General features: G+C 41.1%; 1 protein-coding gene across 1 annotated transcript; it reads left to right on the top strand.

Moving 5' to 3' along the window:
* Window positions 1-2,726: 2,726 nt before the first annotated feature.
* Window positions 2,727-3,999, top strand: LOC123146891 (peroxidase P7-like). The gene is made up of 3 exons (XM_044566157.1): window positions 2,727-3,011; window positions 3,099-3,296; window positions 3,436-3,999. Exons 1-3 carry the CDS (start codon window positions 2,727-2,729, stop codon window positions 3,997-3,999), a joined length of 1,047 nt encoding a protein of 348 aa, XP_044422092.1.
* The last annotated feature ends 8,589 nt before the right edge of the window (window positions 4,000-12,588 follow it).

Genomic DNA, 12,588 nt, shown 5'->3' on the forward strand with positions numbered 1-12,588 from the left:
ACATGTGTAGGAAGTCATAATTTGTGGCCCCTAAAGTCTCATGCCCCGAGCAACGGGCAATAACCGAGTGTTGCGCCATCACCTCCGGCCTCCTCCCAATCGATCAAATGCAAAGACAAGTGCCCAACCAAGGCAAAGAAGGCCCGCCTCCAACATGATGCTTCCAAGAAAGGGATGAGGTTGAGGACGCCGCCATCATTGATTCAGCTAGTAAAAAGTCCGAGACTAGCTCGTCCGCCATACACGGATACTAAGCCAAGTCATACATAAATTATTAATGGAGCCAGTCCTTAGCAAAACCTCCACCAACTTCAAGATTTTGTGAAACCTTCACAAGATGTGTACACGACCTTGGTTACAATGTTGAGCTACAAAAAAGTAGAGTGAGATTTGTATTCAGCCTAAAGTGCATCTGCATGCTAAACATAGTCAAACAAAAGAGTTCCAGGAACTCAAATCTGTCATCGGTGCATCTATGTGCTAAAACAAAATTGCACGACAAATTTGAATAAAATGTGCACAATATATGATCAAAGTACAACGAAGTAAGAAACACTTTGACACTTTTGTTTTAGAAGGGAAAATTCTGAAGTACCAATAAGCATTTTATGTTGAACTCCCACATGTACTCCCCCCATTTCGTTTTACTTCACATATTAGATTTGTCTGAACTTTGCAAAGTTAGACCAAATTTATACTGGAAAATATCAACATCTACAAGACCTAATAAGTATAATATAAAATTATATTTTATGATGGATCTAATGATGTCATTGTTGTATTGTGAATGTTAATAATTTTCTGTGTAAACATGGTCAAACTTTGAAGAGTTTGACTTTAGACAAATCTAATATGCAGAGTAAAAAGAAACAATGGGAGTACCAATTTAATTCGTTCAACATCGGTTTCCCAAGGAACAAACATGCAATATATTTTCCACACTGAAATTTATAATATTTGCATATGATATGCATGTAGGATTTTGGCGTAATAAAACTTTGATAGAACTAGCATAGAGCCCTCATAGATGGGCGCATTTGGAACAACAAAAGATTGTTATTTGCGGAGCTGCTATTATTATTAAAGGAGCCCTGATAGATGGGCGCCTTTGGGACACCAAAAGATTTTTATTTGCGAAGGTGCTATTATTATTATTATTAAGTAAAGAACATGAACTTGTTATTTAGACTTCGATATGTCATACAGGACCTTGTTATTTGCAAAGCTGTTATTATTACGAAGCATAGAACTCGAGCTTGTACGGTTGTACCTAATTGTACTTTTGACATCTTGTACATGGCTTGTTCTTTATACTTTGACATCTAGTTAAGCAAAGAACAACAAAACACACTTCCACTTATAATTTTTTCAAGTGAGGCTCAAAGCCATGAAAGCAGGCTGCTAAATAATCACATTGTTTGCATACGATAGAAGCTCATAAAAGAAGCGCTTATAATTAAGTAGCAGCATGTACTAGAATGCGCAGAGTATCCATACACAAGACTTCGAGTCGTAGTGAATTCACTTCGTAAAGCTTTCTCTAGAAATAACTAAAAGATACATGATGCAATTTTCAGAAAAAAGAGGCAAAAACGTCCTATCACTTTATTGTTGAATCACATATACTCCCTCCGTCCGAAAATACTTGTTAAAGAAATGGATATATCTAGATGTATTTTAGTTCTAGATATATCCACTTTTATCCATTTTCGCGATAAGTAATTCCGGACAGAGGGAGTACTATGCATGTACACACTAGAGGGCACTACATTTCTTTTTCGAGTACACTAGTCAATTTGTGCGTGCAATGCACGTTAATTTGGAAGTATATTAAGTGCATGCGGATATTAAGTAGAATATTATTTGTGTGTTATTATATGATTAACATTATATTTGGCATAAAATTAACCGCACGCTAAACGTGTTGAGCACTCAACATTGAAGTAGTCTAAGTTGTTGGATTGACATGATTTGATAGCTAAGATTAATTGATCTGCCCCTTTGAATCTTTTTATATTGATATAGATATAGATATAGACTAGAGGGCGCTACATCTATCTACATGTAATGTAGTGTAAAGTAGTCGTCTCCATTGACTCACCCTATATCTTAGACTGCAGGTTCGTTGGTTGGTTCGTCGTACTCTCGCGTAATGTGCGTGTACTGATAGCACTGATCATAATTAACACCTCAACGACATTCTCATGGTTAGTTGACCGCCAGTCGCGCCAGCTGATTAACTTTTTGCTGTACGGCCAACACATCTCGGCTAGCACGACTGATGCCCAGCTCTGCCGTGTCACCTCCACTCGCCGTTCCTATGCAAGATACAGCGCGCGGTCCAGCCCCGTTGAAAGTTTGGCATGCCTATCGTTTAACTATGTGTGTGCCGGCAACTGCCCGTAGTTGCACCAAACGATGGTTGATTATTTTCAGGAATCTAGCTAGGACGAAATTACTCCTCAAAAACATATATACAGGTAGTACAATGAAATTTATCGTGCCACCTTATCAGAATATTCCCACATGCATGGCTGGGGGCATCAGTTAGTTGGCAGAGACAGAAAATTAGAGCTATGTGCATGGAAGCTCGGAAGAGCATTATAAATAGGGCATCATGTATGCACAACACTTCATCAGCTCAGCTCTCAGCTCCAAAGAAAGCCTGCCTAGCTAGCTCTCTTGAGACTTGAGAGCTTAACTTTGTTGTGACTTGTGAGCTCCCCATGGCTTCGTCCACTGTCTGGCAATGCCTTGTTGCTCTCTCCCTCTTCTCCTCCGCCGCCTACGGCTACGGCTACGGGGATGGCAACGGCAATGACAATGGCTACGGTGACGGCAATGGCAACAGCTACGGCTACGGGAACGGGCAGCTGGATCCCAAGTTCTATGAGAAGAGCTGCCCTGCTCTGGGGTTCATCGTGCGCGTGAGCATGATCAAGGCCGTCCTCACGGAGCGCCGCATGGGCGCCTCCCTCCTTCGCCTCTTCTTCCATGACTGCTTCGTTCAGGTAAACACACTCACCATGCACGTACGAGGTTACATTCGTGATCACGTCAAGAGGTGGTGCGACGACACATATGTATGTCTCTCTCAGGGCTGCGATGGGTCCATCCTTCTGGACGACGTGCCGGCGACCAACTTCACGGGCGAGAAGACCGCCTTCCCCAACGTCAACTCCGTCCGTGGCTTCGAGGTCATCGACGATATCAAGAGGAATGTGGAGTACGTCTGCCCGGGCGTCGTGTCCTGCGCCGACATCCTCGCCTTGGCCGCACGGGGGGGCACAGTTCTGGTACGTACAGTACGTGCCTGCATGGCGCGCAGCAGCACACGTTCACGTTCTGCATGCATGTGTGTACGTTCATTACTTGGTACAGTTACGCTGACCACAATCTGCATGCGTGCACGTACTTTGTCACGTACGTGCGCAGCTCGGCGGCCCAAGCTGGGCGGTGCCGCTGGGCCGGCGGGACTCGACGACGGCGAGCCTGGACGGCGGGAACAGCGACCTCCCGGGGCCGACGCTGAACCTGACCGAGCTCATCCAGTCATTCGCCAACAAGAGCCTGAGCCCGCGCGACCTCACGGCGCTCTCGGGCGCGCACACCATCGGCTTCTCGCAGTGCGTCTTTTTCCGGGATCACATCTACAACGACACCAACATCGACCCCGCGTTCGCCGCCGATCTACGCCGCAGCTGCCCCGCCCCGGCAGGCTCCGGCGACACCAACCTGACGCCGCTCGACGCGCAGACACGGTTCGTCTTCGACAACGCCTACTACCCCAACCTTGTGGCGCGGCGGGCCCTGCTGCACTCCGACCAGGAGCTCTTCAACGGCGCCGCCCAGGACGAGCTGGTGCGGCAGTACAGCGCCGACAGCGCGCTCTTCTTCGCCGACTTCGTGGCCGCGATGATCAAGATGGGGAACATCACCCCGCTCACCGGAAGCGCCGGCGAGATCAGGCGCAACTGCAGGGTCGTCAACAGCAGCTGATCCCTCCCAGAATTTCAGGTTGCAGAGCAAACAACTTGCGGGGAAGCAAGGAATGTATGTTGAAAAGTTTGTGTAACTAATTTTTATTTTCGTTTAAATCTCACCTCTGTAATAAGTTCACTGTACACCGAGAGTTTTCTGTTATCAACTACTGTTGTTACGTTTTGGCAGAATTGAATTCAGTTCATTCGATTGAATTTCAAATTTCGGTTCTGACAGAATTTGAACTTGATTCTGAAATATTCCAACAACAACTTTTAGAGAGAATTCCTTATTTAACACCGTGTCTAAATTTTATGCCCTATTTGACATCCAGAAATAATTTCTTCCCTATCTAACAACGAGTCTAAATTTTATGCATTTTATAACACTTCGTTTCATTTTGAGCCAAAATGACACCTGAAAAGACCCCTTTGCCCTCAAGTGGTATGTTTGTGTGCGCGTGTGTGTGCTGCTGCGTGTGCGCGCGCGTACATGTGTGCTACTGCTGAGTGTCTGTGTGTGTGCGTGTGTGTTTGCTACTGCATGTGTACGTGTGTGTTTGCTAGTGGGTGTGTGCGTGCATGTGTGTGTGCGCACGCGCATGCTGTTGCGTGCGTATGTGTTGTGTGCGTTCGTGCTGCGTGCGTGTGTGTGTGTGATACGAGCGTGCAGTGACGAGGACAGAAATATTTTTTAGGTGTGGCAGAGTTTATGAAGGGCAAAATCATATATAATATAACTATGCAAGAGCTCGCTAGAATAGTACATATAACTTTGTGTTCAACAAATACGACCAAACTGCGTGTACTCTTTTTAAAGGGGAAACGTGTGGAGTGCACTGAAGGCACATGCTGATCAAGGAGCACGGCCCATTAGCCATTATCCATCATCTATCAGAAATCAGACCAGCAGGGCCGGCACGGACGCACGGCTAAGCTAAAACCAAACACGTACTATACAGGAGTATGCTAGCTAGTATATCATACAACTAAGTATGTGCACCAAATATTAGGTATGACGGGCACCAAATCTTGCCACATTGCTGGCTTCGCCCCTGCGTGCGTGTGTGTTGTTGTGTGCGTGCACGTGCGTGTGTGTTGCTATGTGTGTGCTACTCCCTCGCACTGATGTTGCGTGTGTGCTACTGCCCCACGCACACACAAATCGCATGAAGGATAAAAGAGTCTTTTTCGGTCTTATTTAGACTTAAAATGGACAAAAATGTCATAAAATGCATAAAATTTAGACTCGCTGTTAAATAGGGAAGAAAAAGTTTTTTAATATCAAATAAGGAAACGAAATTTAAGATAGTGTTAAATAAGGAATTCTTTTCAACTTTTATGTTTGTATGCTATATGAAAATTTAAGTTATTCATTCTACAAAACTTCGTTGTCTAAATCTGAACCTCATTGTCATACATCAAAATTAGCTCAAATTAAATTAGCTCGGAATTGCACAAAATTCATCCCGAAGACCAGCCAGATCCATTTGCTATCTCCTCTCTTCTTCCTCCTCCGCGTCGTCCGTCTCGCACTCCGCCGTCATGCCCGATCCACAGGAAGCGGCTACAAAGGATGTGGAGAGGACATTTGGTGTGCTTCAGACTCATTGGAGAATTATGTGGAGCGCTGCAATGATATGGAAATTAGAAACTTTGTGGCAGCTGATGACATGTTGTGGTATTCTGCACAAAACAATTGTCAAGGATGAGGGTGATGGGGTAGCCCAAACCCATGATTTCGAAGCACCTGAAGAACAAGTTGAAATTCCAAAAGATCAAGATGCGGCATAGCTGATGAACTTTTTGCAGATGCATCAGAATCTTTGAGATCGGCAGGTGCACACGCAACTATTCAATTATCTTGTGGAGCACATGTGAACGCACAATGGCAACCAAAGAGCCAATGCTGAGTTTGACACTTAAAATAATTTTATGTAAACACTATCTATACTTCGTACCAACATTTGCTATTTACGTGCGACATTGGCTTGTATGATTGACGTGCATGTATTTGTACGGATTTGGGAGTCCAGATTTAAGATATGTGAATGCCAGGACGGAAATATGAAGGCCTGTCCGGATACGCCGACGGATGTGCCCGGACGCGCTGCAAACATATAAGGGATCAAATTTGTCAAGTCCCGCTGTAGATGCCCTAAGTGCCTAAGTGTCTAGAAGTTTTGGAGGATTGATGGCAGGATCCAACCAAACCCAAGGGAGGCGACATGTGGGAAGTACCGGCGACGGCGTACTTTGCGCTCCTGGAGACTCACGCCTAAGCAACAAATAACCGCTGAGCGACGCGCTACCACCACTGACTTTCTCTGAGCCGCTCCACCACAAAGGCCCTATTTAGATACTCTAACTCAGTTAGAGATTAGAGTTAGATTCTAACCTTGAACTAACTCTAACCAAAGACGTGTTTGGATGGCAGGGTTAGATGGAGCGCGGATACGGCAAGGCGCTTTTACGAGCGGTGCGAGAGGGGGGAGGGAGGAAAAGGACGAGAAGCTTCGAGGAAGTGAAGAGGGATCTACTGCAGGAAGAGCGAGAGAAAAAAAATATTTTTTTAGTGGTCCCTAGAAGAACTAACCCAAATAAGCATCTCTTGGGTGGGTTAATTTTTTTGGATGGGTTAGATACATCTAACCCAAACTAACCCTCCTGTTTGGATATTTTTGGGTTAGTTGCGTCCAAACTAACTCTAACCCATGGATCCAAACAGGGCCAAAGCCAAGTGCCCAACCAAGACAGGGAAGTAGTCTTTCCTCTAAACGATGCTAAGGCCCTCCCCAATGTTCCATCTTGTACAGATGCTAAGACTGTCATGTAGGCAAAAGAAAATCTGATGTGGGAAGGTAATAAAGAGGAGAGATGTAAGTTTGATGACCCCGGGAAGAACCAATGCCAAACACATGAATCTAGGAAAAAGCAATTAAATGAAAGAAACTCACTAATGCATGAAATAGTTTCGTTGCTAAATTATTAAATGAGGGGAGCTTAGCACCAACAAGTGAAGCACCTATGCATTGTGGACATTGGTTGCTAAACTTTTTATATGCTTAGCACATTATCTAAGCACCTATGCATTGGAAGTGGCCTAAGGAATGACTCGGAGGACGCCACCATCACCAATCCGGCTAGCCGAATCTCGATTTTCATGAGGAGCCAACACCCTAAGGGTTCAATATCCTTGGGCGTGCGCCCGAGAAGCCAAGGGGAGTCCAAAAAGGATAGAGGAAAAAGAATTGGAAGGTGAGGAAAGCTCTCAAAAGTGATGCATGGATATTCAAAATCATCTTCAACACCGTCGTCTTTGCTGATCACATCCGGGAATTTTTCACTCTATGGATGCTTGTGAATGACGTCCACCTTGATGAGCAGCTTGATGATGACATTGTTTGGAAGCACTCGAACGATGAGATCTACACGGCGGCCACCGCGTACAAGGCCCAGTTCCTTGGATTAACTCTTTCCCCTATGGATTGCATGGTTTGAAAAGTTTGGGCTACCCCGAAGGTAATTTTTTTGCTTGGTTGGCCCTCCAAGATAGGATCTGGACCGCCGATCGTTTGGAGAGACGGGGTTGAGCAAATTATGGTCTCTGCTCTCTTTGTAAAAGGGAACAATAAACTGGTGCACATCTCTTTTTCAAGTTTCGCTATACGCTTAAGCTATGGAGGTCAATCGTCGCCAAGTTTGGCCTTACTCACATGGACACCTCTGACTGGCACCTTGCCGACTCTGTCCACGAATGGTGGGACAAGCGAACTGGCAAACATGTCCCCAACCGAAGAGGCTCGACCTCCCTCATCATGCTTGTCTCTTGGACCATTTTGAATGAGCGCAGTGCCCGGATGTTCCGGCACAAGTGCGCGCCGCCGCCTATCCTTCTTAACATCATCATGGACGAGACAAAGCTTTGAGTTACCGCGGGTGCTAAAAGACTAGGGACTATTATCTTGCATGAGTAATCGTCATGCTGTGTATGTCGGTGTTATTGTAAAACTCTAAACTCTGTTCGTCTTTTATTTAATAGACGAGGCAAATCTTTTACCTCCGTTTCAAAAATAAATAAATACCATAAGGGTGGGAAAGACCATTTGGTGGATGGCTTTCAAATACTATATATTTAGAGATGATGATCTTTATCACCGGATGGTTGAATGGTTTTTTTTAGAACTTCTTAGATAAAGGACATGCAAGGTCTACCATGGGAGATATACGTGAAGGCATTTGTGAAATCATCAGTCGACAGGATGAAGTGGTTGCTCTCAGTTAGTGAAGGTATGAGACCCAATTCAGTGGCTTTAGCACCACTCCCTGCTCGTCTTCTGCGTCCGTGCCCTGCTGGATGTCGCCTCCGCGCATGATCCCGACTTCACGAGGATTTTCGCTTCACAGAATTTTGGAACAAGCGAACCTCAGTTGGCCAACCGGACCGCGTATTTGTGTTATGATTCATGAGTGGAGTGTAACTTGCAAGGCTACTTGCCGATGCATTAGGGCCCCTAGTACTAGATATACACTACAAGTATACTCCTAGCACTTAGGCACTTAGAGCATCTACAGCCGCCAATGCATGGATTCAAAAAATGCTCACGAATTCAAAAATATGTTGATGGATTCGATAAATGTTTGTGGAAAAATGTTCATGGATATGGAAATTGTTTGTGGATTCAAAAAATGTTCATGAATTCAGTAAAATGTTTGTGAATTCAAATAAATGTTCATCAATAAAAAAATGTACATGAATTTAAAAGTGTGTTTGTGAATTCGAAAAGTGTACAATAAATTGAGAAAGCTTGTGAAGTAAAAAAAAGATCATGAATTCAAAAATGTTTAGGATTTAAAAAATGTTCACAAATTTGTGGGAAACAAGCGCAGTGCAAGACCTTGGCCGGGTTGATCTATCATGACGCAAGGCAGGCCCAGGCTAGGTGACTGCATCATCTGTGATGGATCAATCGATCGACTTTACTTTATGCGTACGCCAGGTACCGTACTTTTCATGTGCCTGCTATAGAGAATTTAATTATTTGTTTCACAAGATAATATTGTGAAATTAAATATTGGAATACCCACTAATGAAAAAAATCATATTAATTTTTATGAATTATTAGCGTAATTAACATTTTACTGTCGATATTCTAAATATTCATAGATTATCATAATTTTTTTAGTTGCTATGCTATAAATTACTGTGAGGTGTTGACTAAATAAACAAAAGAAGAAAAAGGGCGAGTCGCCTCAAATTCTAATACTTGTGGTCGTGTCACATTAAATAATAAATGAACAAAAAATAAAATTCGTCAAAAAATAAAAAATGAAGATCTCCAAGGAATAGTGAATTGGTCGCATTGATATCACTGTTTAGGAGGAAAGAAAATGAAGCAAAATAAAAATATATGAGGATAAAATTTGCACACAATTTAAAAAGATATTGCACTTCTTATAACATGCAATAGTAGCATATGCTAGTGGAATTTCTGCAAAACGGAAGTTTCCCGAGTAGAATGAATTAGTGGTACTGCTATTACCATTAAAAAAAAGAAAGAAAATAATATAAAAACGAAAATAATAATATCTTCTAGGAAATAATGAATTAGTAGTATTGGTATTACTCTTTAAGAAAAAAGAAAATGGAAAAGGTTAAAACAAATAATGACAAAATTTTGGCACAATTTACACAAAAAAGCATTTTTATAATATGCATGAATAATTATATAATAGTGGATTTTTATAGGAATGAATTTTACTAAGAAGGAAGAAATTTTACTAAGAAGTAGTAAATTATTGGCATTGTTATTACCATTAAAGATAAGAAAATAAATAAAAACTTAACAAAGTTGAAATAATGAAGTTTTCTAAGAAATTGTGAATTACCGACATTTGTATTACAATTCAAGAAGAAAGAAAATGAAATAGAATCTACAACAAAATCAAAATAATGTAGTAGTTTTCCAAAAAAATGAATTAGTGGCATTGATATTAGCCTTTAAAAAGAAAGAAAATAAAAGAAAAACTAAAACACAATCGAATAATGAAGTTTTCGAAGGAATAATTATTTAGTGGCTCTGGTACTACCATTGAAAAAGTAAAAATGAAATAAAAGGTAAAGTTTTTTTTGAAACAATGAGGTTTTTGCATGGAAGAATGAATTAGTGGCATTGGTATTACCCGTTTAGAAAAAATAAACTGAATCACAAACAATGAAAAAAAATGCACGCAATATGCACACAGATTGCACTTTTTGAAAATATGCAAGAATAAGCATATAGTAGTGAAATTTCGCAAAAAATAAGATTCCTAAGAAGAAACGAACTAGTGACAATAATATTACCCTTAAACAATAAATAAAATGAAATAATAACTGGGACAAAATCAAAATAATGAAGTTTTATAAGGAGACATTAATTAGTGGCATTGGTATTACTCTTTAAGAAGAAGAAGAAAAACTTGCACACAACTTTGCACTGAAATTGCAGTTTTTGTTGTATGTAAATAATAATAATATAATAGCACACATTTTGCATATATTTTATATTTGATCAGCAATGGATCACCATATGCAACTAATTGAGCTATTTCAACCTAATTAATCCTAAATGGTGGTGGCTCCTAAATGGCCATGGCGTTGATTAGAAAATCGGAGGGAGATGCTCGCCGAGGTGCATCGTTGTCTGCTTGCATCTCCGTGACTCCGTCGCCTTCACCTGCCGTCGTTTTCATCGTTGCCGAAACCCTAGCATTGGGAATCAAACGGGATTGACCTCAGGGAGCGAAAAAAACAAAACGACTTGGTCTACGACATACAACAACGAGAGGGGGAGGTGTAGATGTGTACCTCAACACCAGATATTGACAAAAATGGCCAGAATCGGCCAGTGATGATCGTCGACAGAAGGGGATTGATAAAGGGGTAGGCAGAGAGAGAAGTGGGGCGAGGGGGTGTGGCCCCCTTGGTTTGACCCGCGTCAGACGCATTGTTCGGCTTGTCCCAATAGGCTAGTGGGCCAGAAGAGAAAATAAAACAACGCCGCCACCTAAAAACAATAAAAAGACTCAAAAAATAAAATACTCAAAATAATAAGTGACTCAAAATAATAAATATTCTTGATTTAATAACTAAAATACTAAAAATGAAATATTTAAAATTAATATTTTTATTTTAGTAACTAAAAGACACAAAAAATAATAATAAAATGACTCAAAACATATGAAATTAAAATGTTCACCATTTAGAAATAATAAAAAGGTAAACAATAAAAGACTTAAATATAATATAAATGTTTACCATTTACAAAATAATATTCTTACTTCAATAATAGTTATACCAAGATTTTTTTGACTTATATAATTTATAAATACTTAAAAGACATGATAAGAATATTCAGGAAGGATGCGTCTTGGGGTCGGGTTTCTGTGTTGAGCCCGTGCGTGGGAGATAACTTGGTGGATAGTCCGGACAATGACATTTCTCCCCCACATATGGTCTAGATTTGAGGGAGCCGGATTGTTCAAACGGTTGAATTTTGGGGGGCCTACTGGGCGTCGTTTGATGTCCGAACACGTTCGAAATGAGCTTCGACCTTGGAAATGATTTAATCTTTTTTTGATTCATTTATATATGCGTTATAGCCCATAGCAATGCACGGACATTCTACTAGTCACCGTAAAAGAGGAGTTGGTACTTCGTCGTTCGGCACACATTCATTAATTAAAAAAACTGCAAAAATAAAATAAACTTGAAAACCGACACCAAATTAATTGAAAAATCAAGTCATTAATACAATTAATTAGCGATATAATGTTTAAATCATGATTTTTTACGCCAAATCAATTTAAAAACCAAGTGATTAATGCAATTAACTAATTCACCAGACAATTAACTAGGCTTGCATCTATACCCGTATAAAAAGATTCAAAAGGGTAGATCGAACTAATCTCGGCCATCAAACCAGATCAATCCAACAACTCAGGTTCCTCAATGGTGAGCACTTAATTAATACCATATCAAATATTAGTGTTTGCATTAATCATATAATTAACACACAAATAATATCTTACCTAATATATGCGTGCAATTAATATACTGCCTAATATTAACGTGCATTATACGTAGGCATTTACTAGTATTATTTGTGGTAGAGATTTTTAAAAACCGTATTTTCCTTAATAGTAGAGATTCCTTTTTAAAACCGTCTATAATCTGTCGCTTCGCATGCACCCAGTCTAATTAGCCACCAAAATCGTCACAACACAGTCCACGTCACCGTAGCCAAAGACAATCTTCACATGGCACCACTCTTCAAATTATGTTTCATCCCCGTAGCAATGCACGGGTATTTAGCTAATATATATAGTGTGAAAATATATTCAACAATGACTCTAACGGTGTTGATTTGATATCGTAGAAGCTAATACAGTAATTTTTTCTAAAACTTTGAGCCAAAGTTTACAAAGTTTGACTTGAGAAAAGCTAATATTGAGAGTAAATAAAATCGGCGAGTGTGCGAAGAGTTGCCTTCATATATATCGTGCCCAGTAGTCCCAAAAACACGCGCGCCCGTCACATGCTGGTTCCAAGCCTCCAAGTCCAACC

This window comes from Triticum aestivum, chromosome 7A (genome assembly GCF_018294505.1).
Source record: "Triticum aestivum cultivar Chinese Spring chromosome 7A, IWGSC CS RefSeq v2.1, whole genome shotgun sequence".
In the NCBI taxonomy this organism is placed as follows: Eukaryota; Viridiplantae; Streptophyta; class Magnoliopsida; order Poales; family Poaceae; genus Triticum; species Triticum aestivum.